This window comes from Athalia rosae, chromosome 6 (genome assembly GCF_917208135.1).
Source record: "Athalia rosae chromosome 6, iyAthRosa1.1, whole genome shotgun sequence".
NCBI classification, from domain to species: domain Eukaryota; kingdom Metazoa; phylum Arthropoda; class Insecta; order Hymenoptera; family Athaliidae; genus Athalia; species Athalia rosae.
Window position 1 is genome coordinate 17,685,901 of NC_064031.1, and position 21,982 is coordinate 17,707,882.

The 21,982-nt window shown below is 37.9% G+C and overlaps 4 protein-coding genes and 1 long non-coding RNA gene across 12 annotated transcripts; 2 read left to right on the plus strand and 3 right to left on the minus strand.

Annotated features, from left to right (window-relative positions):
* Positions 1-150: 150 nt before the first annotated feature.
* LOC105693210 (translation initiation factor eIF-2B subunit alpha) lies at positions 151-2,281 on the minus strand. The gene is made up of 8 exons (XM_012412986.2): positions 2,139-2,281; positions 1,960-2,061; positions 1,618-1,757; positions 1,367-1,483; positions 1,165-1,277; positions 759-903; positions 441-566; positions 151-310 (listed from the first exon to the last, which is right to left on the minus strand). Exons 1-8 carry the CDS (start codon positions 2,149-2,151, stop codon positions 161-163), a joined length of 906 nt encoding a protein of 301 aa, XP_012268409.1. The 5' UTR covers positions 2,152-2,281; the 3' UTR covers positions 151-160.
* A 222-nt stretch (positions 2,282-2,503) lies between these two features.
* LOC105693209 (probable mitochondrial glutathione transporter SLC25A40) lies at positions 2,504-5,542 on the plus strand. 2 transcript variants are annotated; one of them, XM_012412985.3, is made up of 7 exons: positions 2,504-3,206; positions 3,298-3,464; positions 3,549-3,683; positions 3,807-3,969; positions 4,355-4,551; positions 4,693-4,753; positions 5,124-5,542. In XM_012412985.3, the coding sequence occupies exons 1-7, from the start codon at positions 3,098-3,100 to the stop codon at positions 5,324-5,326; spliced, it is 1,035 nt and encodes a 344-aa protein (XP_012268408.2). In that variant the 5' UTR covers positions 2,504-3,097; the 3' UTR covers positions 5,327-5,542. The 2 variants fall into 2 exon arrangements, with proteins under 2 accessions (XP_012268408.2, XP_012268407.2); XM_012412984.3 differs by having other exon boundaries at positions 2,505-3,206; positions 4,693-4,774.
* Positions 3,268-3,956, minus strand: LOC125501341. The gene is made up of 2 exons (XR_007278897.1): positions 3,816-3,956; positions 3,268-3,630 (listed from the first exon to the last, which is right to left on the minus strand). It is a non-coding gene; the product is annotated as an uncharacterized LOC125501341 (long non-coding RNA).
* On the minus strand, positions 5,455-11,460 carry LOC105693203 (tubulin-specific chaperone D). The gene is made up of 18 exons (XM_048656717.1): positions 10,947-11,460; positions 10,454-10,632; positions 10,142-10,280; positions 9,697-9,883; positions 9,383-9,602; positions 9,080-9,228; positions 8,734-8,963; positions 8,480-8,619; positions 8,281-8,386; positions 8,007-8,184; positions 7,749-7,907; positions 7,411-7,620; positions 7,094-7,258; positions 6,880-7,004; positions 6,635-6,789; positions 6,356-6,554; positions 5,941-6,243; positions 5,455-5,856 (listed from the first exon to the last, which is right to left on the minus strand). The coding sequence occupies exons 1-18, from the start codon at positions 11,286-11,288 to the stop codon at positions 5,581-5,583; spliced, it is 3,462 nt and encodes a 1,153-aa protein (XP_048512674.1). The 5' UTR covers positions 11,289-11,460; the 3' UTR covers positions 5,455-5,580.
* Positions 11,461-11,669: 209 nt separating this feature from the next.
* On the plus strand, positions 11,670-21,591 carry LOC105693202 (DNA polymerase theta). 7 transcript variants are annotated; one of them, XM_048656707.1, is made up of 22 exons: positions 11,670-11,817; positions 11,976-12,171; positions 13,105-13,335; positions 13,465-13,718; positions 13,844-13,976; positions 14,045-14,246; positions 14,374-14,569; positions 14,766-14,935; positions 15,031-15,298; positions 15,433-15,766; positions 15,919-16,060; positions 16,200-16,443; positions 16,547-16,688; positions 16,815-19,185; positions 19,334-19,542; positions 19,618-19,822; positions 19,900-20,081; positions 20,170-20,289; positions 20,374-20,709; positions 20,795-21,059; positions 21,133-21,353; positions 21,443-21,591. In XM_048656707.1, exons 2-22 carry the CDS (start codon positions 12,085-12,087, stop codon positions 21,578-21,580), a joined length of 6,450 nt encoding a protein of 2,149 aa, XP_048512664.1. In that variant the 5' UTR covers positions 11,670-11,817; positions 11,976-12,084; the 3' UTR covers positions 21,581-21,591. The 7 variants fall into 7 exon arrangements, with proteins under 7 accessions (XP_048512664.1, XP_048512665.1, XP_048512663.1 ...); XM_048656706.1 differs by adding an exon at positions 12,406-12,935 and having other exon boundaries at positions 11,691-12,171; XM_048656703.1 differs by having other exon boundaries at positions 11,691-12,935.
* Positions 21,592-21,982: the final 391 nt, after the last annotated feature.

The window sequence follows — 21,982 nt, forward strand, 5'->3', positions numbered from 1 at the left end:
TTACCATTAATCCGAAGCAAGATGTTGATCAGCGAAGGAAGTCGGCCGATCTTAATAAGAATTTATTTATCACACGTCAGCTTCATTTGTAAGACATGGTCGTGCAGTGTATGACCAAGATTCAATTGATCGAGCAATAATAAAAACAAGTTTTTTTCTGTTATAAATATAGTTTAATGAGTTCATCACTCACGGCAGATGGAGTGAGTATACCGAGATCGGTAAACAAGAGAGTTATGTAAGAAGGAGGTGTATAATCAACCAGAGGATGCTCCCTTTGAAGGTCCTTTTTTAGCGTACTCGCGGTATACTGTAAACCCAAAACGCATTCATCCCAATTTAACGAAACATTGTAACTAATGTGATTATTTTTGTTGCACCTGAAGAGTTACGTTGATTCATCGTCAAATTGAGAAATTATCTCAAGATCGAAAACTCACCTTGAACTCATTGGGAAGATCGACCTGATTCAAGGGATAAATTCTGGAGAATTTATAGCTCTCGGTTAATGCGTAAAAGGGCTTCTTGACTTCCTGAGCAGACATTGCCATTGTATATGTTCCTACCTGAAATCCATTGAAAGAAGATCGTTAGATAAAAGACTTTGAATACAGTTCGAATCATATGAGAGCAACGACTAGATATAAAAACAGGTACAAGCAAACATGTAATATCCGCACGAAAATTTGGATGAATCGATGAATGCTTACAAACTAATATATCATATACTGATATTACAGTAGATTAATATTAATAACCTTGTTAATTATCCCGCCGCTTTCCGCCACTCCTTCAGCTCCAACCATTACCATGTCAACTTGCTCCATCACGTAACCCATTGCCGAATCAAGTATCAATGTGCACGGTACCTCTAGGCTGGTCAAATCTCTACACATTTCCTCTCTGCAAGCAAAAGAAATCAAAAGTCAGCAATTTTTTCTTCAAATGTGAGAAAAATTGATGATACACATAAATAAGAAAACTCTGCTTTAATTTCGTTCCAGAAATAACTAGTATCTATGGCTCGCTTATCCACTTTATCCATCCATTTCCCTTTAACCGGACTTGCACTACTGGTAGCAAATTTTGGAATACACCATGTATATGATAGAGAAATTATGATCCGATTTGGAAACGTGGTTGTGTACCAAAATAAACTCTTACCCACTATTGTCTGGGGATGAAGTTGTAACGTAGACCTCAAATCTTTTGTTGCTGGCAGCAGCTTCTCTCATGGTTTGCAAGACAACTCTGGATTTGGAATGCGTTAACACTCGCTGCAGAATGAGTTAATTCATCTGTGTTAAAAGATGATGGAAAATCTAAATTTTTCTCGATGCAGTTAATATATAACAGTTCCACTTACCGAGCCATCGATTATGAACTGTGCAGCCAACTTGGCAACTTTGCCACGGGCCGCAAACAATTTTTCATAAAAAAGCTTTCCTCGTTGGATCATTATTCCCTTACAATCTGCGAATGACTGATGTCATAACAAGACCAGTAAATTATAGTTGCAGAGTTATATATTATCATAAATTTCAGTGGTAAAACTATGTTTGCACGAATTCATGGATTTTTAAAATGAAAGAAAATGAAAAAGTCTCGGATACATACCGGAGTATCCAGAGTAGCCAAAGTGATGAACCGTAAAAATAGTTCGCATCCTGAAGCAATACCGGTGACGGGATGATCTGTGGAACGCATCGTGTCCACTGCATTTTGCAGACAATATTGGAGCTCTTGAACTGTTTCCGCTAAATTTGTAAGACAACCAAGATTACAAAGAATAGCGACGTTATTACAGATTTATTGATCAAATTACAATGATATGCATAACATTGATGAATTATATTTTCAACGTAGTACTACTAGGTCAGCCAATTTGTTCAATGCCATTCGACTTAACAGATATCTACCTAGAGAAATATTACTAATAGATTAAAAATTATCACGTACAATCAGAATGCTCCAAAACCTTCAGGAGTGTACGTATGGCCGCCATCCCTGCTGTAAGGTCTCTCTCATTTTTCATAATGTTGTTAAAGAATTTGCCAATTTCTGCAAATATATAAGAATAATACCGTTGGTCATTTGTTGGTCAGCTGATTCTCAAATTAACGAGATGTAGCAGCTACCTTTCTGATCCATTTGTAAATGTTACTTTTTGTTTGATTCGAACTAACATGAACTGTCCACTGATTCCTGATTCTTCAGTCAAAGCATATGCATATGATGTAACTGCTCTAACTCGAATTTGACACGAGTTGTTCAAGATCGACCATTATGGTTGGTTTAACCCAAATCATGTGCATGGAACCATGGACTGGAACCATTGATAGATACATACAACCAAGATACAACCATCTACATGCATATATACGTACGTACGTACATACATATATGCATGATATCCTCTTACTTCCTGATGTATGTGGAAGGCTAGAGAAGGTTAGTAATGTATAATTTTGGCCATAAAAAACAAAAAATTAACTCTGATACGGATCTCATACGGCTCAGTCAACGATTTCAGACCTATACTAAAATCGTTGGCCCGGTCAGGTTTCTGCTTGACAGGTGTGGCAGTTATGATAACAGTTCGAGTGGATTCTTCAGTCAACGTCTGTGGTGATGAAGACTGCGAGCCAGTATGATGTGAATTATTTAAATGGGAAATCAGATTTTCATACTAAGATGAGGCTGGGAAACGTTTATCACGAGCCGAACTCGCGACACTCGCGTTATGTAGATTATGTACATATATATAACAATTGATTAAATCCGAATATATCACGAAGACTAATATAGCACTGTATTTGCTGCATCGCTACTGTCACCATTGTGTTGTTGACATTGAAAATCAAAAATCGGAGCTATAATCCGTAATTATTGGAAGTGTCTAGTTTGACGTGAACGATTGAAATATTTTTCTGTGTGGTTGATACTATTATACAGTATTTTGAGATCTCGTATTGTATTGATTATGCGACTAGCTAGAAATATTGTCATAGGGTTATGTGTATCTTGTAAATTTTGAATTACGACGGCAGTTTAGATTGTTGACCAAAGTCAAATTATATGAATATTATATTCGAAAATGGGTGCTAATACCGTAGACATCGATTTGGATGATCCAAGATTCCGCATTAGACCGTATCAACAAATGGTAGCATCTTGCACCGGAGCTCTCATTACATCGATCATCGGTATGTTTATATTTTATTGTATTGCTGTGGTATTTTTCGTGTGTGAAATAGAATTTTCAAATAATGTTATAAACTTTATTTACCAATTTAGTAACACCGTTGGATGTCGTTAAAATTCGTTTACAAACGCAACAGAAGGCCATGTCTTCTAATAAATGTTTTTTGTATTGCAATGGTCTCATGGATCACTTGTGTCCTTGCCTGGATGGCAAAAGTCCACCCTGGATGCAGGCTAATGGAAAATTCACCGGCACACTTGTGAGTGAAAAATCTTTTCAAATGCTTCAGTCTAAAATTCCACTCAGTTACTTGTCAAATCGTTACACTATGCGTTTTTGGCAGGATGCAATAACCAAGATCAGCAGATCCGAAGGGGTCTTATCTCTATGGAGTGGTCTGAGTCCCACACTGGTTCTAGCTGTACCTGCAACCATAGTATATTTTGTATCTTATGAACAATTGAGACTATTTTTCAAGGTAATTCAATGGCATTGTATAAGGTACCAATTTTACTTCCGTTGATTTTATATAGGAATCATTTTGAGTTTTTTTTGTCGTGATACCATTGCAAGCCATTTCAGACCAGAACTCATATTGCAGGATACTTACAACGATAGATATAATAAAGGAGGAAAAAATTCAGCCCAGCCATTCTGGATTCCGGTGTTGGCTGGTAGTACTGCAAGAATCTGGGCGGCCTCTTTAGTTAGCCCATTAGAGCTCATTAGAACAAAGATGCAATCTCAAAAACAGAGTTACACAGGTAATACAACACCATTACGCACACACCGAACAATTAATACGTAAATTGAAACGAAAAGGATGTTCAAGTTGTATCCTTTTTGTTTCATGATTAAGATAGCTGGATCTTGTAATTTGCAATGTACCAAGTTTGGTATGAACGATGATATCATGCACATACAAACGGAATTCTCTGTATCCATGTTATGTATTTGCCAAAGTGGACTACGTTGGCAGTTCACCTACCATAATTAACATCTCTAATCGTCACTCGACAGGTTTTATTAAATTTAATTAGCAACAACAATCAACCAATCGGCCAAAATTCCGCCATTAAACAAAATACTTTATTTCTGAATTTTCTTATGAATCTTTTCCACTGATTATAATACTCATTCCTGTTCCAGAAATCGGACAAGCTTTGAAAACAGTTATCAGATATAATGGGATATCTGGTCTGTGGATGGGCCTGGGATCAACATTGTTACGTGACGTACCTTTCAGTGCAATCTATTGGCTGAATTATGAAACTATAAAACAATATTTTTGGGGAACTCAGCGAACGTTTACATTTAATTTAGCAGCTGGAGCTGTAGCAGGTTCCGTAAGTTGAACTACTTCTTCTTCTGTCATTTACTTGTCATTCAAGTAACTGCATAGAACATGCCTAAATCAACCAAAAATAGGATTACTACACAATGTAAGAGACCAACGAATGATTGTTTTTTTTCTTTCTAAATTGTAGATCGCAGCTTTGTTGACAATCCCATTTGACGTCGTGAAGACTCATCGGCAAATAGAGATGGGTGAGAAAAAAATTTATTCAGGTAAATTCATGTAAAACCCTCGAGCATGAATTTAATTTTTTTGATACAATGATACGTGATGCTTGGGAGTTGAAAGGAAAGTACAGGCGAAATAATTTTTCTGGATTGGTTTCCGGCCAAATAGACAAACTCTGCCGGTGTCGAGCCAAGCACCGAAACATGTACGACTATGGCACGACACATGGTCATACGCGATAATGTGTGTATCACACCGATTTCTTGCATCTGATAACGTATACGTATGCGTGAATGTTTTGGTATGGTTGGGTGCTTGACCAACTTCCACCTTCCAAATGATCCATATCTTTTTTTTCTTGATTTGTTATAATTTATTATTTGTTTCCAATAGAGCAACCTGCGCGCAGTGGCAGTACGTACTCTACGATAAGATTAATTTACGGTCAAAATGGAATCCGAGGCCTATTCGCCGGACTAACTCCTCGCCTGGTCAAGGTTGCTCCAGCTTGTGCAATTATGATAGCGACGTTCGAGCATGGTAAACGATTTTTCCAGGCATACAATGCTAACCAGATGCTAGAACTCAAGACTTGAATGCAGCATTATGAAGACGAACCAAGCAATAGCTCATCCATCGGAGTTGATAATACCGTACATGATTCAAATGCCGGTTCAACTATGAATTCTGATTCTGGAAGACCAGAAATTTTTATAAACTCTGGTTTCAAAATTTATTCACTGCGTTTATTTATAACAAGTTGAGTGAATGGCAAATTCGAAGAATACAATTATAAAAAATGTTCGACAGAAGCATCGTTGTTATTAATTGTGTAACGTCATGACAATTTTCAAGGTTTCTTTATTGTGACAGGAGGTGAAACTTTCATCAATTCACACAGGTGGTTTCTGATTGGGCGAAGTATCGCCACAGGTTGCTCCCAATCGGTCGTGTTGAGTGTATTCAATATACTCGTAAGATCCTCCTCTGGGAGATACATATCTTCTCCATAAAGAGTCAGCGCCTCGTATGTGCGTACTGCTGTTATTTTTCTTACGCACATATATTTATTGCATAAGAATATACTCAATTGACCGAATGCTTGTTTGTTCACATCGCTTTGCACCTAAAAAAAAAATCAGGCAGTCAGAGCATATGAACATTTTTGCAGAATCTATGATCTTTTGAAGGAAAAACTGTAGTAGTAAACCTGTAGTAACTGGCAAAAAACTGCGATGCTACTAATGAGAAGTTTTGTGTTGTTTATACACTTGATTTCTTTCTTAAGCAGTATCAAGAGCCGGCGTGGAAAGCCACTTTCTGGATCATCCAAAATGAATTGAATACAACCAGAACTTATCAAACGAACCATAAATGCCAGAAGAGAAGTTATCATCCTTTCATTCTTGTGGCTTTCTTCAAAAATATCCAAAACCTGATCACATAATCTATGCGCAGTCACTTGATCAATCTCTTTCAAGTAAGAAAAAAAGGACATGCTCGAGTGTTTCACCTAGTTGCAAACAAAGAAACCAATCATTATCTTATTGTAAAATGTCATTGATTTTGCCTTACCGATCAAAATCGATATCCAAGTATCGCTTATTTGTTACGATTGAACTTACCAATGACTCGCTCAATCCACCTACACTGTAAATTATTCCACGGAGCAAAGGTACTGTGTAAGGCGGGAATGAAAGCATTCTGATAAAGCGTGGAAAAGTCATCGATTCCATCTTCCAATCTATATTATCCTTGCATTCGGTCAGTGGAAACAGTTCTCGCAATTTGTTGTGGTATGGAATATTTGGAAGTTCCGTATCACTGGGATGAAAAGTTTGTCGTCAGTGAGGACTAAAATAATTTTTTAAATTTACGAAGATTTTCATGTCTGTAATTTGTACCTATGTATAAGACCGCTAAACACAGCGCCGGATTGTGCGCGAATTCTGTCGATTCTTTCAACAGCTTGTTGGGCAACACCACCTATCACACGAGCCATCACTTTTTCATTTAAAATCGACGTCAGTTTTGCATGTGAAACCAGATTCGTTAAGAGCTGAAATACATTCAAGTACATTGAGTCGAAGTATGCAAGATTGGTGCAAGTATTGCTGATTTTCTAACAAGAATAGAGAATAAGGGTTACCTGGAGACCGGTCATAGCAGCCTCTCGGACCCAGGCCCCAATATCACCACGGCTATCTATCGTGTACTCGCCAAGAGCAAGTAAATAACAGTCGTATAAATCTTGGGCGTATGGCTCCCATGTATCTATCGTGAGAAATTAATAGTTCCGATAGTACAAAAAGGAAACCACAAATAAATCAAATGACGTTTATTGAAGGATGCTCAGAACTCACTTGATTCTTCAACTCCCAGAGTTTGGCAAACCATTGTGAGGGAATGAAAAGCTTCTCTTCGACTTTCTGCCCACTTTAAAGTCTGCTCTGAGATGTGCGTGCATTTGACTAATGCTTGTATCATGTCCTTGGCTCTTTCTCGCAATATGAATAATGGAAAATATCCTGGGAACAGGCATGATGTATAATGATTTTTGAGCAGTTTAACATAGTGAGAATAAGTCCCTTCTTGGACTTGGTGAGACAGATGATTAGACTACGCTTGAATTATCAATGAAGAGATGAAATTATTTTGGTAACTTAGGGCTTGGGCTCACCTATGGCTTGAGCAAATCCCATTCTGTTAATCCGATTGTTGGAAGTCAAATTATTTAAGTACCGGTCGACTATTATCTTTCGAGCGTCATTACTGATGTGAGCGGGTGTATAATATTCAGTGAAAAAATCGGAGTGCGTTTCTGCTGCTTTCAATCTTATGCCAGCTACCTCGTGGTTCAAACATTCTTCCAATAAACTTTGCCAGTCATCTGATCGTAGAAATATATTTATCTAGTATGTTTGAATTTCAGCGCCATATCGCTGTCGCTGGTGAACTATATTATATTTATGCATACATTATGAGAATGTATTTTTAGCGAGAAATTTTGCTACTCACCAATAACATCGGTTGAATGAACCGGAAAACGAACACGGGCGCATTTTCGTATTAGCACCGCACATGCCTGCTTCATCAACTCTCCTCCCAAACCCTTAAATTGTCCACGACTTCTGAAGATTCTCACAATATTACTTATCTGATCGACAGCTGGTTTACCTGAATGTATATTAGGTAAAACAGAATGTCATGTTGATTCATCTTGTGCAAAGTAGGAAGGGATAAGAATGATTACAGTAACGAATAATATTTACTCACCGATAATATTTTTGATTTCGTCATCAGAATTGACATGTAATGATTCCAAAATTTCAGCAACAGCCAAAACTGATCCATGGCGAGTATTCAAGTCAATAGAGTTCAGCAATTCAAGGAGGTTTGGTAATACTGTTTCAACCATGTAGCGAAGATCCCTGGGAGTTAAATTGCAGAGGGCCTGCAAACAAATAATTATAAACATCCGAACCATGTGTATAGAAAAACTTCTAAAATCAATCAAATTATTAAAAAATTAAAGTCAAGTTGATTAAACCTTAGCTGAAAGTTCCCGAATCGCAGAATCCCAGTGTGTGACTTTTCTTGTAAGTAAATGGTCGATCAAAGACTTCGTGTATTCTTCGTATTGGGCTATATGGCCGCTACATATGAATATATATCAGCCAATGTTCTTGATATGATCATATTTCTATATGAAATTTGACAATCGGTTAGCAAAAACAAGTTGGACTTGCCTGATTTTCAGATAAGCATTACTCCGTACACCTACTTCAAAGTAATCAGTGACAGTGAGAATATCTATTCCATGTGGGAAGTTACCCTGTCTACCAACATTTTCTTGAAATGCAGCCGAAGCAGCTCTACGACAGTTTATCTGGAACAATCGTAACATTGTTCATCATAACAATCGCAATACCTACTTTATTTATTGAAAATCTGATGAGAAAATGTAACACGTTGCACTTCATTTTAGAATCCACCCCTATACCTCCCTATCGAAAACAGCCACGATGAGTAGTGTTGCAGCGATCTGATTGACGTAAGGCTGTAATACTTCAGATTCAAAAGCTCTTGCAAAAGACCAGCAAACGTAACATGCAGCATCTCTTATTATCGATCCCACAGAACCATATGCCCGTGGCTCGTCAAATATCAGTGCTTGTAAAACAAGGGGAATTACATCCCCCAATCTATGAGGTAATAACAATCCTCTTCGCCCTACAAACAAATAAATCTTTGAAAACATTTTTACTTCATTTTTATGGAACACTTTGCTCGCGAATAATTCAATTGTTTTCTGTAATATGGATAGCAACACTCTGAATAGTGTATACCCAATTCGGCCAATGCCAGGCAACCGCCATGCCATGCTGAATCCGATTCGCGACCAGAAAATAGATTCAACACAAACCCTACGACTTCATCGGCTAAATCTATCGGTAGTCGGGCTGTCACTCGCCCAATACCTTTAGCTGCAGACCACCTGACAATTGAAAAAGTGTAGAAATGTCAAAATGTACAAATCAAGATAGTTTTCATGAAAGGCAATAACTGCATAGACATAAAAAAAAAATAACTGATCATGAGTAGCATAGTTGAATCTGTGTCGTTTGCGTGTGATTAAAATAATTTGATACCTGATAGTAATGACTTTGTCACGAAGACCTTGTATAAGCTGCTCAATAATCTCTTCTGTAGCCGGAGGGATATCATCTTCGATGTCCTGGGGCGATGTTTCTTTTGTATCTCCGACGCTACTGATTCTTGTATGTTTTCTTTGCTCGGATAACAAACTTATTGGGTTGCTTGCCCTCTGATATCGCCAATCAGCCACTTTTGCTCGTAGCAGAACAAAACCTGAAGTTATACATTGAAAATGCATAATTAATGCCTTCAAAGTTAGATTAAAAATTATGTTTAACACCAGAGAATGATGAAGTGGAATATTTACCGATTCGCTGTATCACTTTAAGTGCAAACTTTCGAACGAGTGAATCTGAATTTTCATTTAATTTCATTGTCATGACTTTGTCCAACAGCACTAGTGCGTATGGTTTGAGATCTTCGCGGGCACAGTGTTTTAAAATAGAGGAAAGTATGGCTAATGCACTATGGATAGCAGACTCCATTTCTAAATTCTGAAAGCCAATATGTTTTCTGTAGTGTTGTGAATTTTTTCAAGTAATGAACTTCATTTCTTTTTTAAGTATACTTAACTTTTTCAACCGAATCAAAAATTCAAATACTATTCACACGAATTTCTAAGAATATCAGCAGATGGATAATTCAAAAATACAGAAGCATCAAGCATTTGAAAAGATCTCTCCGTACTAGTTTGTTGACAATTCTAAGATATATCATCAAATGCCATTACATTAAATGAATAAACCAATTACCTGGGAACACCACATAATAATCTCTTCCAGATATAATTTTTTGATGTCCGAACGATTCAGAAAATTAGCGATCAGGAATACCGCAGCAACAGAACAGGTATCTTTTGATAGGCAATACAATTTGCACAGCTTTATTATCCTGAAATTTTTTCACTTAATCATCAAAATCGTTTACAAGATTAACCCCAGCTAGCTCGATTCTTCACTCACAATATGTGGATATTCATCAATTCGCAGCTATGTTGGGGGAGAGTAGAGGGGTCCAAGAGAATGAAATGATTTTATTTATATTAAACAATAGAAATTGTATACCTGTTTGTAATTGTTTCTTCAGGTTCAACATTAGCCGAAATTTCCAAACGAGACAAAGGAAAAGGTATCTTAGAGATGATCGATAACCAAACAAGAAGGACATAACGTGTCTCCCATGTGAGCACATCATTTGGGTCTTGTTTTTCTAGCATTCGAAGAACAGGTACGAGATCCATTACCTAAAATGATTAGCAACCCTTTAACAAAACTTTTATTTCAGCCAACAAAGACAGAACTTTCAAAATAAAGTTCAATATAATTTCAATGAGTTTATTTTACACAGATTTTCCATTAAATGTCGGTTCATGGATTATGGATATAGAAAAGAGAGTAATCACAGGGCTGCTAATACACAGATTACCGAGGCAAGAGTGAGTACTGAAATAGCATACTTAAACAACAATAAAGTAAGCAACAAGTGTGGAAATAGAGAAATGATAGCAAAAGGGTTCATAGTGTTTCTCTTAATAGAAATTTCATGCAATGAAATTACCTCGTGAGGAAGATGCGAGGCAACTTTCTTATAGGTTTTCACTGACATAATGACAAACATATATTTGAATACGTTATGCTTTGCGCTGTCCAAAACACTCTCATCCCGCACAATTGCCAGCATTGAACTAAGAATATCATCCAAATATGGATCCAGCAAGTGTGGTTGATCCTGGTACTGCGTTAAAATAAAGGTGAAACGATCCTGATTCCTTTCGATCAGTGATGTTGTCAAATCGGGATTCTTCAACATTTTGACAAGTGCAATAACTTCATCTATTTCTATGAACATGTTATACCCGCAGCCCATACTTTCGGGATCAGGTCCATCGCTAATCACCATTTTGGTTATATTGTTACCAATAATAAAAACGAACCAACTCGAACTAGCTTTTAATATTTCCGATTATTTCGTTCCAGTTAGGATGTGGTGAAATGTATTTAGTTTGTCACAAATAAGAAATGGTTACAAGGATTCACTTGGCGACAGTTCGTTGTGGGCACAGTTTGTAGGCGTATAAAATATTTTGACAGATGACACATGATTGGCGTTCTTCAAGTATCACATCCACCTGCTAACAACCGGCAGAACTACTTTCAGTGAGTTGACTTGCTATAACTCTCTTACGGACATAGGAAATATACTTTCCTTGCTGGATCACTTGTGTCATACGAACTTACTGCAGACTGGCGCAGAACCACGCAGAACAGACTGGCACGGACGATGCCCGTTAGTAGTTTGTGGTCTATAATACGCGCTACAACCACGAAGTCACAAGACCAAACTTTTGAATTTATAAACATGAAATCAATGTTCACAATTCTGATCAATAAATAATCCCGTCTTAGATGGAAAATTTCACAACCATCAGGTATTCATTACTAGTACGATAATTCTGTATTGTTGTCTACACTTGTTTTAGCTACAATGGTAAACTTCTGAGAAATTCAGTTAAAGTTTCACACTCAGGGAATTGGCGAAGCAATATATTTCTATTTAATTTCTATTAATGAAGATTCTATTGTCCAGATGATACATAATACGTCACTCCAAATGAGTGAAATTACAATTGGCTCATTTGGTGAACAAACCTTAGACGCGTTATTAGAAGCTGAAGACCGTAGATGTAATAGGAATAATGCTCAGCACTCTAAAATTGCAACTGAGTCCAGAGCTGCAAAGTCGACTTTTGTTTCTCTCCGAAAAAGGACAGAGAATGTCATCGGTAAGCTTACAACCTGCAATGTCAATTACTTCCAGAAGCACGACGAAGAAGCAATTACAATTAACGATACCAACGTAGACAAATATTTTCAAGATAGTATAGCTCTTTCAAAAATTGTCACTCTTGATTTGGAACCTGGAACTGACAGTCCCAAGGTTACCGATGGTGTCTCTAAAAAAAAGACTTGCCCTAGATTGAGCAAAATGAATAATAGCAATAAAAATCATCCGGAAGGTAAAAGAGCCCAGATTTTTCAAAGACGTTCAACTCAGGCTTCCCAGCCAACCAAAATGACCAAAATTCAAAAATCAAGACATGATGGAAACTTGCCAATGAATGTGCTTGTCATTGAGAGTTTGAAGGATGAGTATTCAAGTGAACAAGAAAAAGTAGAAACCATAGTTAACAAGCATTTGAAGGAAGCAATCGCATCAAACGCCACAACTGGAAATAGTATTACTTCTGTTGTCAACAAAGCAACTCACTTCAACAAAAAGCATCACGGACCAAATAGTACTCCAAAATTATCTATTAGTGAATTAAAACTACAAACCATAGCACAAAAAACTCATGAAACAGAGTTAATTGATAGAAAGGCAATTGCAGCACAGATCGAAAAATTTCCTGATGACAAAGAAAATAATTTGATTATAGCAAATAGTAAAACAATATTCCAGATTGACTTGAGTAAAGAAAGCTCAATTGTTTCCATGCAGGATAGATGTAAACTATCGGCATGGGGAGTACCGTCAAATATTCTCCAGGTTCGTTTGCACTTTACCAAGACGGCTGATATAATTGCCAGACAGCTATCCACTTTGCGTTTTCTGATGAAAATTTCGAAAAACACTTATCTGAGTGTTGAAAGAGCTGTCTAATCTTACTACCTATCCGCTTTGCTAAGTTTCATGAAACTTTTATTCGCTTGTACAGAAATATGAGTCAAGAGGCATGGGAATAATGTTTCCTTGGCAAATGGAATGTTTGTCTAACTATCAAGTGCTTGAAAACAATAAAAATTTGATTTATTCAGCACCAACCTCAGCAGGAAAAACTTTAGTTGCTGAAATACTCATTATGAAAACAGTATTGGAACGGCAGAAAAAAGTCATATTTATCTTGCCATTTGTCTCAGTTGTCCGAGAAAAAATGTTTTACTTTCAAGTGAGTAACAGATTTTGTCCTATCTCTCTGTACTCGGTGCCTTTAATGGTTTACTAAAGATTTTGTTCTGACTCGGAGTAATTGCAGCGCATTGTGACCATAATGTACAACATTTCCAAAAACTTTTAGGATCTGCTATCGAGTAGTGGAGTTCGAGTCGAAGGTTTTATGGGCGGAAATGCTCCTGCAGGGGGACTTCCTGCTACTCATATAGCAATAGCAACTATCGAAAAAGCAAACTCATTGATAAATCGCTTAATGGAAGAGGGAGGCCTTTCCTCTTTGGGGGCTGTGGTCGTGGACGAGCTTCATCTTCTGGGTGACCCACATCGTGGCTACTTGCTCGAACTGCTACTCACAAAACTAAAATATATGACATTGAGGTGAACTAATTTTTCGCTTTATTCGGTTTCTATCAGACGCACTATAAAACAAGTTGTGTCAAAGCCAATCAAACTCCCCAATTGATTAATGGCTGCTGTATGGTAATAAGTCGTTATTACTTCAGAGAAGAGCAGGTAAACATCCAACTTATTGGCATGTCTGCTACACTTCCAAATCTTAGTCTGTTAGCTGAGTGGTTGGGTGCGGAGCTTTTTAAGACGGAATTCAGACCAATTGCACTAAATGAACAATACAAGGTGAACCGTACTTATAAGAAAGTTTTGAAAATGTCTGTGCTCCGAATATAATTATTGTATATTTTCAGATAAACAGAACTATTTATAACAGTAAATTCATGCCCACAAGGGAGCTCCATCCAATACCAGAGTTATGCAATGATCCGGACCAAATACTCCAGTTATGCATTGAAACCATTGCCGATGGACACAGTACATTAATATTTTGTCCAACTAAAAACTGGTGCGAAAATCTAGCCCACCAGGTGGCTGCGATATTTTTCAAATTAGGTCAGTTCTTGGAATGTTAATTCTCTCAGATACATTGCTGAAAGTTTATGCATGCACAAGCGATGACCACAGAAGAGCCCGAATTTTTCAAGTATCATGTATAATAACTTTGTTTGTCACATTTTAGGTAGTGGAGATACCACACTTGGGCAAATTCTTAGAAAACAGTTGAACTCGGACGCAATTGCGGAAACACTGTGTCAGCTTGAACGATGTCCTGCTGGTTTAGACAACGTTTTAAAAGGTACCGTCTCATTTGGTGTCGCTTTTCACCATGCAGGACTTACCATGGATGAACGAGATATCATCGAATGCTCTTTCAGGTTTGGTTTCATTTTGCCTTACATTATTTTGGTTACCGAAAGAACGTTCTGTTACAATTACAAGTATCTCGAAGCAAGGACTAACATATTTCCCATGTCTGAGCCCACATTAAATCAGAAAATTTTAGTCATCAGCTCTGGTTTATTGTCTGTGAATAACTATCATTTTTACAATGTAATGTTGACGTTATTTCAGAATTGGATCACTCAGAGTTCTTATAGCAACATCAACGTTGAGTAGCGGAGTGAATTTACCAGCTAGAAGAGTCATCATCAGGTCATTAGTGTTCCACGGTAAAGTGATAGATACTCTCACATACCGGCAAATGATTGGACGCGCGGGTCGTATGGGAAAGGATACCGCAGGTAGATAGAAAAACATCACGCTCAACTAAAATCATCGGAATTCTTTCCTCCAATTCTAATGACAATATATCCATGTTGTCATTCTCTTATTTTAGGCGAAAGCATATTAATATGCAAACCAAATGAAAAAAGTACAGTTAAGTATTTGTTGGCTGCGCCTTTAGATCCCGTACGATCTTGCTTAGAAGGATCAGGACCGCTGGTCAGAGCATTGCTAGAAGTTGTGGCAAGTGGAGTTGCATGCACATCGGCAGACATTGATCTTTATAGCAGGTGCACGCTGGCTAGTTTTCAGCCAAAAAATAACGTTCAAAGGCTCACCCAAGAAGCTATGGAGTTTCTGACACTGAATGAATTTATTATGTAAGTTCCGATTATTATGATTGGGATATCCCATCATAAAAAATAGAATTACCTTGCTGTCACTCATTGGTCTTACATGTACCAAGTAGGATTGAGGTTGACGCTTCCTAATATAAATTTTCTGTTGTGCCCAGAGCACGTGAAATAGAGGATAAACAGCACCGATGGATGGCCACGGCTCTTGGCAAGGCATGTCTTGCATCGTCCGTTCCTCCGTCAGATGGATTATTCTTATTTGAAGAGTTGCAAAGGGCCAGAAAAAGCTTTGTCTTGGAAACAGATCTACATATCATATATCTAGTTACACCGTTTAATTCCAGCAGCCTAAATGGACAAATTGACTGGATGATATTTTTCAACTTATGGAAATCTTTGACCGAATGTGAACAAAGGGTTGGACGGATGGTTGGAATCGAAGAGAAATTTTTAGTGTCTGCTATTCGGGGACTTGCTAAACCCGGCAAAAAGGTCAATAATTTTTATATGTACCTGTATATGGTTTCTGTCCCTCAAACCCTCGAGCTAGTTCTAAATCCATACGTCAGAATTAAATTATTTCCGATACTGTTAACTTGATACACAACGATTTTATCGTATATGCTTTATCTCAACTATTTCAGCAAAGTATTCACCGAAGATTTTTCACTGCGTTAGCACTGCACGATTTAGTGAAGGAAGTTCCATTGACTACAGTTTCAGAGAAATATGGATGTAGTCGAGGAATTTTACAAAGCTTACAGCAGTCTGCCTCAACTTTTGCCGGTACGCTGATTTCAGCACCTATTCATTATTTTGAAGAGAATTTGGATATATTTTCCGGCAAAAGAGATTCTCAAAAAAGTTACAGTTGGTGACGATTGTTAAACACATATCCAATGCTGAACCCTTTTCAAATCTGCAGGAATGGTCACGCAGTTTTGCAAACAATTGGGATGGGATTGTATGGAACTATTATTTTGCCAGTTTCAAGTTCGTTTGCAATTTGGAGTTTGTAGAGAGTTACTGGATCTGCTACGTCTGCCAATGCTCAATGGTCTTCGCGCTAGAAGTCTTTACAAGGATGGAATCAAGTGTGTGGCAGACCTAGCAACTGCTAATGAGCTTGCTGTCGAACGTGCATTACACAAAGCTCTACCGTTTGAAAGGTATGAAAATAACCAATGTTAGCTATTATCTAGATAGCTCTATCTTCTATTTTCTGTAACATACGGTAACATTCTGTGCATTTCAATACTCTTCGCAATACAGCGAAAAGGAGCAGGATGGTGAACACATGCTGGAAACAGCAAAAAGAAATAAAGTTCGAAGTATCTTTATCACTGGACGGGACGGACTCACTCCGTACCAGGCGGCAGTGATGTTGGTACAGGAAGCTCGCACCTTAGTGCAGGTTGTTGTTTGAACTATATTATTATGCTTTTTCTATTTCATAGTATTTCACATATTTCATAAACCACATTCGTATGAATCCTGGTATAAATCAATGCTGAGATTTTTATACTTTTGCGCCGTACAGCATGAATTGGGTATCAAGGACGTGTACTGGCAGCAAGGTATTGAGAAGTCGAATAGTTGCCTATCAGAAAAGTCATATCAAAGAAATCGAAGCTCATCGTCAGATTGTCACGTCCTCAACCCTGCTTTTGTAAACAACAAAAGTTCTATACAAGTTCCGGTAGATGATGGATTCCTTATCCCAGATTCAAAGTATGCTACAAATTCTTACACGGGAAATAGTATAGATGCTATTGACTCTCAACAAATTAATAAGAACTTAATGAACACGTTGGAGCAGCTAGAAAAGCGTGCAACAACTGATTCGACAGAGATTGACTCATTTTCAAAAGCAGTCCTACTACGGGAACAACGTAGCGAGTCCAACATCAACGTTGGTGATACCCAAAGCCAAAAAATTCAGCCAAAAATACACGTACTTGACAATCCAGATTCGATTGTATCATCATGTTCTGGCATACTAAAATCTATCAACCCGAAAAATCAGTTTGCCAAAAATAAACCCAAGTTTAAACTCTTGAGTACAAAACGGAGGATACGTCAAAACGATGACAACGCCACATCTGTTTACAATGACAATTTAAAACAGAATAATTCACCTACAAAACCCATGGATGATTCTCGGAGTTTTGTTATCGAAATTGATGAGAAAAATCAAAAGACAAACGTGCACAAAATGTTAGGTGCGAATACCTACATTCACGAGAAGGCTGATATTCCTGATTTTAACTTAGTTGAAAGACCTAAAGAGATGGATAACGATACAATAAAAAAAAAAAAAAAAACAATAGGGAACTCGGCAGATCATATTGAAATTCGTATAGACCATGAACCACTGCCGAAGCAATGCCAAAAGACATCCTTATTCAACGATGATCCAAATGCTTCGTTTTTAGGAAGTCCTAGTTTATTTGGTGATAGTCTCAGTCTCGACACACAGTTCTGCGATGACCTTGAAAAAAATATAAACAGTTCGGTGAACATCGGTAAAGATACAAATACAATTGATACCGTTTACCAAAATTCATCGACCTATACACCAAACTCCACTTTCAAGGTAGAGAGTGGACGGAACACATCGACGATGATCACAAAGCGAAATGCCAATACCGCAGAGCTGAACCTAACAACAAAAACAATCTCAAGTCACAAACATATGGCTACCACGGATGATAATTCAGAAGTCCCATACTTCAATCAGCAAATCCTTAATAGTGAAGAAATAAATTTTTCCTGGAATAGTACGACTTGGGATAACCCGACCGTGTCGAGGAACTCGTTCACAAAATCCAACGGTATTCGTGATCAAGCATGTCAGGTTCCTGGGGGTCCGAAGGGTCTAGTAACAGGAAATCATGATGGCGAGTCGTATCGAGTCAATATGTGTTCTGGAAACCTGCAAAAAAAGTGTCGAACTGTAATGAGTGATTTGAATTTAACTGATGAGATCGCGGTAACACCTCCGGTGCAAAATAGCCGTTTTAAATCAGTTTCTCCAGAGTCAAACTCAGGTAATATTCACGACGTGAAGATGATCAATCATTCAGACTCTCGTAAACGCCAATTCAACGAGGCCCACTCGCAAAGCGACAGTAGTCCAGTTCTTAAAGTACTGAATATCAGTAGTAATCGCCGGTTGTCATTTGAGTCAAATAAATCAGATTCGGACGATTATGTCGTTGCGTCACAAAATTTAAAACCCACCAAAAATACAGAAAAAAGTCGAGCTAGATTAAAATTGGAGTTATCCAGAAGGGTTGCCTTGGAAACAAAGCAGAGCAATCCCACACTCGAAGAGTCCCGAAGACAATCGAATATTGTTACAAGCAGAAACATTGAACTGCTAAGAACAGGTGGCATAAGTTCTAAAAAGGTGCTGTATCAAGAGAACTGCAGCACGGATAGCATCGTATCAAATACAGATGAAGATTCTCCGGTGGCTAGATTCAGAGTGACTCAGAACCTACATCAAAGGAGTCTAAATTCATCAATTATTGTTCAAAAAGTTACAAATTCCAGAAAACGTAAGAAAAAGTGCCTAAGAGCTGACAGTGAAGAAAATAGAATAAGTTCCAATCAAAAATCGGACTGGAACATCTTAGATATCATAAATGTTGCTTGGGATGATAAAATATTCAATTTATTTAGCAGTGAGTTGAAAGGAAAGAGTGAGATTGCAATAGCTTTGGCACAAGATAAGTTTGTCTGCGATACATTTGGCATTGGGAGCAGATTGGTCGGTGGTGCAAGTGGCAAAAGAAAAGGCTCAAAGAAAAATGAAAGCTGTATTTACTCGGACACCATCGTCAACGGGGTTGCTATTTCCTGGGGAAGAAACGTTGTCTACTACATCTCCTTTGAAAATAAAAAAGGTACGTGTTATTGGGTGCGGGTGTGGGTGCGGCACAACATATAACATCATCTCTTGTGTAATTTCATATGAAAACTCTTTCATAGTTGCCGTCTATGCTCTGTATACTAATACATGATTAGGTATAGGTCGTTTTTTACTATTTCCAGAAGACAGCATACCATTGAAGGAACGTCTTCAACTATTACGAGACGTACTCACGAATTCGTCAGTGAACGTTCGTTGCTATGGAAGTAAAGACATATACAAAACGCTGCATCTGTGCTGCAACATCAGTTCCAATTGTACATTCCTCGATCCACAAGTAGCAGAATGGTTGCTAGAACCCGATCTTGCCGAAAAGAAACTCAATGATATGGTAAAAAAAAAATTTATCATCTTCGATTCACCGAATTAGTTTCATCTGTTAAAACTGTTTTTTTTTTTTTGATAGGCCAGTATTTATTTCCCACAAGGAGTTACCGTCTTGCAGCATGCTTATTCTGCTCAAGCTTCTGTAGGTTTCAATAAGGAAACTGAGCGCTTCGTTTTTGCCAAACACAAAGCTGCTGCAGAGGCTGCGGTAACATGGTATATCACAGGAAAGCTTATCAGACAGCTACGATCACAGAGCATGGGTCTGGCACAAATATATAAAGGTAACAATATCTCGTCACTCTCGCACATTCTGTTTCAATGTCAGGTTTAACAAAGAGCACTAAACCCGATTCAATAGATGTGGAGTGCAAAGTTGCATCAACATTGGCAAGATTGGAGCTAACAGGAATAGGAATAAATCTAGAGTCACTTCGAGAACTTTCGACAGTCCTGCAGCGGGAACTAATGTCCTTAGAACAACGTGCGTTTGCCTTAGCTGGAAGAAGATTCAGTTTCAACTCTCCGAAAGAAGTTGCACAGGTGAGATAATGGCGCCACTCATTGTCAGCTAAAATAAAAAGTTTTACATGGTCAAAGAATCGTTTATGCTCTACTCGATTTGTTATAGGTCTTAGGAATGTACAAGGGCATAAAAGTGAGCACCAATAAGGCCGTGTTAGAAAATTGCAGTAACCCAATTTCCAATTTAGTCGTGTCATGGCGGAAACTCAACGCAACTCAAACTAAAGTAACTGCAATTGTGGACTAAAAAGTTTAGGGATCATGCATCCAAGTAATACTTGATCATCTGCAAAACATGGCTTTATTTTAGATGGTGTTTCCATTATTAAGTCTAGCTCATCAAGGGTCTCGGGTTCAGGGATGTTGTGTAACACGGACAGCCACTGGCAGAATATCCATGCATGAACCAAATTTACAAAATGTTCCGAGAGATTTCAGTTCCGAGGATAACAGTTTTGTAATTAGCATGCGCATGGCATTTGTTCCTACTTGCGGAAATATCATCCTATCAGCAGATTATTGCCAGCTCGAGTTGAGGATACTGGCACATTTTTCCAAAGATCCCGTGCTGTGCGAAGTTATGAGAAGAGATGCTGATATTTTTAGGAATATCGCTGCACGATGGAATCATATATCTGTAGAGGAGGTAATAAATCCGTATATTCACTCTCAAATAATGCGGAAAACATAATTAGAGAATATGGTGTTCTCATTATCCTTCTGTGCATTAGGTACAAGATGATCTACGTCAACGCACAAAGCAGCTATGTTATGGAATAATTTACGGCATAGGTCCAAAGGCGTTGGCGAAACAGTTATCGGTCACGGAACTGGAAGCTGGTAAGTTCATGGAAACATTCCTAGGTACCTATCCGAACGTACGTACTTGGCTAAGCCAGGTAACAACAGAAAGCCGAGAAAATGGATATGTGATAACTCTAATGGAAAGGCGCAGAAAACTGCCAGGCTTGTACAGTGATGTGAAAAGTGAAAGATGTAAGAGCAAAACCCTCTTTTTCCATTAAACGCACCTATATTTCTATCTAGTCGTAAAAAACTTCATTTCCAGCACATGCTGAAAGACAGGCGGTAAACACGAAAATTCAGGGTTCGGCGGCAGATTTAGCTAAGAAAGCAATGGTTCTCATCGACGAAAGACTGCATTCCGAATATCCAGATGCTCCAAGAGTCTTCTCAGAGATGAAAACTAGGAAACTTAGAAGCAGTAAGGATTGCCGGCAACGAGGAGCCTATCTAGTGCTACAACTTCACGATGAACTGTTATATGAGGTTGGCGTTTTTTCAGTAGACATGTCAGCTTTTTTTTCTATTGTATCAAGACTCATTACAGTATATTTCGATGACAAAAACTCTCTCAGGTGAATGCAGCGGACCTTGATCGGGTTGCAGTCATAGTGAAAACATCAATGGAGGAGGCATATCAGCTGTACGTTCCACTGCCTGTTAAAATTAAAGTCGGTCCCACATGGGGTAGCCTAACCGAATATAAAGTTTAGGATCAAAGTAATGCTTGGCCTATTTTATTTCACCAGTACAATAATTGTTCGTGGATTTGAAATTGACACCTTTGTAGTTATTCCTTTTGATTTTGGAATTATTCTTTTGTGCTCCAAGTGAGTTCTAAAAACGTCAGCACCTCCAATAATTGTGAAGTTCATCGAAATTTGAGAGCGATTATTGCATACCTTGAACTTTCATGGATAATTGTTACACGTATATTTATTGTTGCGTAGATTATCATGAAAAGAATTTCATGTACTTCAGATAATCTACCATTTTTTTTAATCATAATCAATTTGGAACAAAATTTATGAATTCACACTTCTATCATCAATGTGGTAAAAACACACATGTCAACAAATTCTTTGTGTCGTCGGAATAAATTGAACGATTGATAA